The 6,857-nt window shown below is 42.5% G+C and overlaps 1 protein-coding gene across 1 annotated transcript in view; it reads left to right on the top strand.

Annotated features, from left to right (window-relative positions):
- PLG (plasminogen) overlaps nt 1-6,857 on the top strand; it is a 47,692-nt gene that overhangs the window by 2,296 nt on the left and 38,539 nt on the right. The window contains exons 2-3 of the mRNA XM_010840900.1: nt 2,773-2,908; nt 4,450-4,556. Coding sequence (XP_010839202.1) covers nt 2,773-2,908; nt 4,450-4,556 — 243 coding nt within the window. The remainder of the gene's footprint in view (nt 1-2,772; nt 2,909-4,449; nt 4,557-6,857) is intronic.

The raw sequence follows: 6,857 nt of genomic DNA, 5'->3' as shown, positions 1-6,857 counted from the left end.
AGACACATGTGTACTTGTGGCTGATTCATGCTGATGTATGGAAAAACCCACCACAATACTGTAATTATCTTCCAATTAAAATAAATTAATTTTTTAAAAAGAAAGGAAAAAAAAAAGTTATACCCTGATCTATAGAAATTACCAAAGCACAAATGTTTCTGGAAAGGAGAGTTCCGATTGGGAGAAAAATGCAGGATGAAGACAGCGTGGGTCTAAATATGCATTTCTCTATAATCTTGATACATGTATTGAATGATTTTTGGTGTATTAAGCTACATCAGTCAACTCCTATTCAAGGGTGGAAGGATCCATCCTTCCAGTTTGGAGAATCTTAGGTTGAGGAAGGAAAAGCAGAGGCAGGGAGAACGTGGGCTCTGGGAACGGCTATGTCTCAGTCTGGGACAGTGCATCACCCCTGAGCAAAGCATGTGTCCACGGTGGTCAGGGATGGCCCTTAATGATCCTTCCTACTGGCTCATTTTCATCAGTATCCAAACACGCTCCTGAATGTCTCATCTTAAAAAATTTCCCAGAGGACCTAGAGATGATCTGTACTAATTGAAGTAAGTCAGACAGAGAATGACAGATATCATATGATATTACCTATACGTATAATCTACAAAAAATGATGCAGATGAAGTGATTTGCAAAACAGATATAGACTCAGAGACATAGAAAACAAACTTCTGGTTACCAAAGCAGAAAGCAGGTGGAGGTATAAATTAGGAGTCAGGGATTAGCATATATAAAATATATGTTATATGTTGGGATATAATACCATGGGATTTTCCAGGCCAGAATACTAACCCAGGTCTCCCTCATTGCAGGCGGATTCTTTACCAGCTGAGCCACAAGGGAACCCCTATGTTGGATAAAATAGATAAATGGGGACCTACTTTTGTGGCTCAGGGAACAATACTCAATAGCTTGCAGTAACTTATCATGGAAAAGAATCTAAAAAAGAATATGTATGTACAACTGAATCATTTTTCTGTATACCTGAAACAAACATAGCATTGTAAATCAATGATATTTTAAATAAAAATATTAAAATATTAAAACATTAAAAATAAAAGTATTAAAACATCCCTGAGACTTCATATGGCCTCTAGGAGATGCTCCTTCCACAGCCAGGCTTCTGAAAAGACTTGTCCTCCCAAGACGTTCCCAGCGCCTGTTCTGGTCACTCTTCAAACCACTCCCTTGGGCTTTGGTCTCCACTCCGCCCCTAAAGTGGTCAAGGTTGCCAGGTTGCCTAATCCCGTTTAGGCAAACTTTAGGAAACTGCCGTCTCCAGGGTATTAACCTCTTTTTAGCCCCTCATGCTATGAGCATGGCTGGTGTTCCATTCCGAAGGGTGGAGGGGAGCACCTCGAGGCGTGGAACAGAGCCACAGCTGTCTCAGGGCCCATGTTGGCCCTGGATCACTGAGTTCTCTTTGCAGCCCTGTGGTGGGGCCACAGCTGGGCACCCCCTGGCCACCCTCTGCAGTAGCCAGGGGCAGAGTGAGCTTCAGACAGACTCTGTGACTCAGATTCTATCTCAGAAGAAAATCGAGACCATTGTTCGTACCAGACTCTTGCTGCAGTTCCCTCAGAAATGCCAGATCAAAGAGCCCAAAATGGTTTCTTTTTTTAATAAATAGTGAGGGGTCACTGTGCTAAGCCCAATATAAAAATGACCGTGTATTATGGTCAAGATTTCGTCCAGATCTTATTTCTTCTCAACATCATCAGCTCAACAAAGTTTTTATATCTGGTGGTGGAACCATTCAGAGAATGCCTGTCATGTTAGTTTAAGCAACACTGTCAGAACAGAAATGTGTGCTATGGGAAATCAAATAATGGCCTCTAGGTTCTGTTTAAAAAGTTATGACCAACCTAGACAGCATATTAAAAAACAGAGACATTACTTTGCCAAAAAAGGTCTGTCTAGTCAAAGCTATGGTTTTTCCAGTCGTCATGTATGGATGTGAGAGGTGGACCATAAAGAAAGCTGAGTGCCAAAGAATTGATGCTTTTGAACAGTGATGTTGGAGAAGACTCTTGAGAGTCCCTTGGACTGCAAGGAGATCAAACCAATCCATCCTAAAGGAAATCAGTCCTGAATATTCATTGGAAGGACTGATGTTGAAGCTGAAGCTCCAATACTTTGGCCACCTGATGAGAAGAACTGACTCATTTGAACAGACCCTCATGCTGGGAAAGCTTGAAGGCAGGAGGAAAAGGGGATGACAGAGGATGAGATGGTTGGATGGCATCACCGACTAATGGACATGAGTTTGAGTAAACTCTGGGAGTTGGTGTTGGACAGGGAAGCCTGGCTAGCGGCAGTCCATGGGGTCACAAAGAGTCGGACACGACTGAGTGACTGAACTGAACTGAGATTCTATTTAGACCCAGGGATGGACAAATCAGCATCAAAATTGCCCCAGGATGGTCTCCTAGTGCTCCATCATGACAGGCAATTACTGGCAAACACATCAAATTTTTTCTTACTTAAGGTTTCATACCCATTAATGTAGTAATGTGGAAATTGTTAAGCAGTTCTAATCTACTAATTTAGCGATGCAGTCAGCCTTGTAACATAGCGCCATCTGTTCATGGGACTGCTTTCCTGGTTAGTCCTTTGTGTTCACAGCCACCTACTTGCTTCCAACAGAGCAGCAAATTTTACTTGGTTGACACAAAATGAATACTTTACAAGTTCATGACAATTATCAGCTGTGTCGATGCATTAATCAATTGCTCCATTTTAATTTTACTTTTGTAGGTCTCGGAGACCTCCTGGATGACTATGTAAACACCCAGGGGGCTTCCCTGCTTAGTTTGAGTCGGAAGAACCTGGCGGGAAGAAGCGTAGAGGACTGTGCAGCCAAGTGTGAGGAGGAGACAGACTTCGTTTGCAGGTATGTCCCTGGTAACTGCACCTACACAGAACTCTTGTTGATTGAGACACATTATGTTGATCACAAGATATTTGCTCAGGGATTTATCACTGAAAATAGGATTTAATAGGAATTTCATAAGGTTAGAGTTTGGAATCTGTATTTGGTCCCTGTATCTGAAACCATACAGTTTCTTGTGAAAGATAATTAGTGTCCCTTTTAGAAAAATGCCCCAAAAGGAAATTATTTAACACTTGACATCAGCAGCTATTGTTACGAGCTGTAGCTTTTTCACATCATTGTTGGTAAATATTTATTGAGGATCATGTGACTGGAAGTGTCCTAGACCTTAAGGGGCCCTGAAACACAGATACAGTGATCTGGTGTACATATATATATATATATATCTGATAAATTTTATATGTGATATATAAAATCAGTATATATGATAGATTTTTGTGTAGACCCTAAAGCAGTGCTTGCCCTTTTGTATTTATGGTATAGTCACAGAAACTGGATAAAATGTAAAAAAAAAAAATACAGCCAATTTGAGATATTGATAAAATCAGTATGTGCTCTATTAAGATTTAGAAGAAAGAACAATCTCAAGAGTTGAGACAACCAGGGAAGGCCTGGGGTGGAGTTGGGGGGAACTGAGCTGGGCTTTGAAGGGTCAAATCTTGGTAAATAGTGACCAAGCGGGAAGGATTCTAGGCAGAGGGCAGCCTGGCTGGGCACCTGTGACAGGGACCGGGTCAGCTGATACAAAGGTTCATGTAGGAGATGGGGCTGGAAAGGAAGCCTCGGACAGCTTTGATGGCGGGCTCAATATCCACACAGGACGAGTGCAGGGCTGGGGGCCGTGAGAGAAGGGCTAGAATCAGAGGCATCATCAAGGGGGAAGTTAGAGGTGTCCATGTGGACCGTCTCGGGGACGAGTTCAAAGAAGCTCACTTGCTTCTTTCCCACACAAAGCAGATATTCTGGCGCTTCATTAAGAACAATGGGTGAAGAAAGAATAAAGCAGTTAAAATAGAAAGAAAATGGGGAGGGGAAGAAGGTAAAGGTAGAAGAGAAAGAAAGAATATCTACCATGTTGCTGTACCCTTTCATTATGGTCCCAGGTTGAACTGAAAGTGAGTTCTGAGCTCCTTGATTCATCGAAAGCTGTCTTTAGAGTTTCTTATTAATTGCTTTGCTGCTGCTGCTGCTAAGTCGCTTCAGTCATGTTCGACTCTGTGCGACCCCATAGACAGCAGCCTACCAGGCTCCCCTGTCCTTGGATTCTCCAGGCACGAACACTGGAGTGGGTTGCCATTTCCTTCTCCAATGCATGAAAGTGAAAAGTGAAAGTGAAGTCGCTCAGTCGCGTCCGACTCTTAGCGACCCCATGGACTGCAGCCCACCAGGCTCCTCCGTCCATGGGATTTTCCAGGCAAGAGTACTGGAGTGGGGTGCCATTGCCTTCTCCGATTAATTGCTTTACACAAAGGAAATAAGAGTGGTGTTTAAATTCCTCTACAGGGAGGACTAGAATGGTGCTTTCTGTTTCTCTTCTGCAGGGCATTCCAGTACCACAGTAAAGAGCAACAATGCGTCGTAATGGCTGAAAACAGCAAGAACACCCCCGTCTTTAGGATGAGGGATGTCATTCTATATGAGAAGAGAAGTATGTACCATGTTTTCTTCCTCCTTCTTCTTTCTCTTTCTTCTTTTCCTTCCACTCTCCCTTCCCTCCCCACCAGCCCAGTTACTATCTGTAATTTATCAGACCAGCAAATGGAGGAGCTATGGCGCACTGAAAATGAACTTGGAGTCAGACGGTTCGGCCACTAACCCACAATGCCAACCCGAATATAGTATTTCACCTTTTAGGTTTCATTTCTCTTGATTTCAAAACGCAGGGATTGGATTTACAAAATCACTTCTGCTTCTGTGACCCTGAAAATAAGATATTAAACAATATCTTATTTAAAGATATTAAAATATTAAGATATTTAACTGATTATTTTAATATTTTAAGATATTTAATATTTAAGATATTTAAGATTTAAATATTAAGATATTTAAATAATATCTTATTTAAAGATATTAAATAATATTTTCTTCTTATTTTTAAGAAGAGTCCACAAGTTCCTTATGATCTTGGTTTTTTTTTCTTTTCTTCAGGGACCACCGTCTGTGGTCTGAAGCCTGGAGCAATAGCAAAACCGAGGTGTTTTCAATCTGCAGTAACATTTGAATAGGGACAGTATCCTTAGTTCTACAAGTTCTACTTTTCTTTCCATCATGGCCCATGTTTCCCCTAGTCTCTGAAATGGTGCAGAACTCTGAAAACATGCAGAAGTTGCAGCTCATTTTCGAGAGTTCCTTAAAATCTCTGGATCCTTCGTTGTTTAGGATCACGGATGGCCTAGATTCCTTCAGAAATTGTGTGTCTTCGTAGTCGTGCACAAGTTCATTAAGTCTGTACGAAGATTCAAGTGACTTATGATGCTTTACCGCTACTTCCTATTCTGTTGTTGGTGGGGTGTCAGGACTATTTTGCTGCAGATATTCTGCTTCACAAGTGTTGAAGACAACAAGAAACATCCTATTTCACATATTCTTGACAACAGCTTGCAACGTTCTCTCAAGTTTCCCCACCAAACTCTAAGATTTTGAGAGGTGTTTTTTAGGTTAGGATTATATCTACGTGGTGGTTCATCTTAGCTTTAAGTGCTGTGCATCTGTTAACTTCACTTTGGGTCCACTGTTGAGCTCTAACTCTTGAGTCTAAAGTGCAGATTAAATCTGAAGTTCATCTGTGGACATTATTAGTTCTTGCAGTTACTGAATAAAGAGATACATGGGCTTACCCAGTCTATCAGACATTTAAAAAATGCTGGTGGGATTCTGTGTGCAAATGCTACCATTTAAACATGTCCTCTGGTAAATGGTTAACCAGAAGGATCAAGGGGGTGACCTCTAGGCTTCGTTTGGCTAGTTGAAGAGTTGCCTGTTTTCAGGGTGACGGAAAGGAGCCAAAGGTTATACAAACTGTGGCGGGTACAGACAAACAAAAGAGAGGGAAAGAGTCAAAAGTCAGTCGCTTTCGGGCGCTTGTGTCTTTACTGTGGAATATTGACCCACTGCAAAATTACCTGCCAGGGTGTTTCTGGGAACAGTCAGTGTCAGATCAGTTTCATCTCCACTGGGCACCAGGGCCACTGCCACCACTTGGGTCTAAAGCTGCCCTCGTCACCACAGCGGCTGGTCCAGAACTGCCCTGCTTCGAACCCTCAGTGCCCTTAGAAGAAAGTCCAAATACTCACCAGGTGCTACCGGGCGCTGTGTTACTCGGCCTGCCTTGCGTGCTGGGCTGATCTCTGTGCCTCCTGCAGCAGGCGGAGCACAGGCTTGCTCATCCTGACCCTCCTCTGTTCTTCCGGCTCCTCGTTGCCCAAGTTGCAGCTTGAGCATCCCCTCCCCTGACCCCGTGGCCTCTGGAATACCTTGTTTACCTTTTTTGATAAGTGTAACATATCGACTGGCATCATATATCTCAATGAAGATATATCTGCAATCTTTATACAGAGTGTTGAGTTTAAAGCAGTAGTTACTATAGGTGTGTTAGAAGTATTCTACCCAGAAAATTGATCAATTAATTTAAAGCATTGACACGTATACACTGAGTGCTAAGCTGCTTCAGTCGTGTCTGAGTCTGCTATCCTATGGACTGTAGCCCACCAGGCTCCTCTGTCCATGGAATTTTCAGGCAAGAATATTGGAATGGGTTGCCATTTCCTATTCCAGGGAATCTTCTGAACTCAGGGGTTAAACCTGCATCTCTATGTCTCCTGCATTGTCAGGCGGGTTCTTCACTACTAATGCCACCTGGGAAGCCCAAGATCACCGAACTGAGCTCCCAGTGAAATATAGCAGCTTCCCACTATTTGTTTTACACATGAAACACTATCATGTGTGAAAT

Source organism: Bison bison, unplaced genomic scaffold, assembly GCF_000754665.1.
Source record: "Bison bison bison isolate TAMUID 2011002044 unplaced genomic scaffold, Bison_UMD1.0 scf7180017864148, whole genome shotgun sequence".
Classification (NCBI taxonomy): Eukaryota; Metazoa; Chordata; class Mammalia; order Artiodactyla; family Bovidae; genus Bison; species Bison bison.
This window is presented reverse-complemented; position numbering and strand designations above follow the sequence as displayed.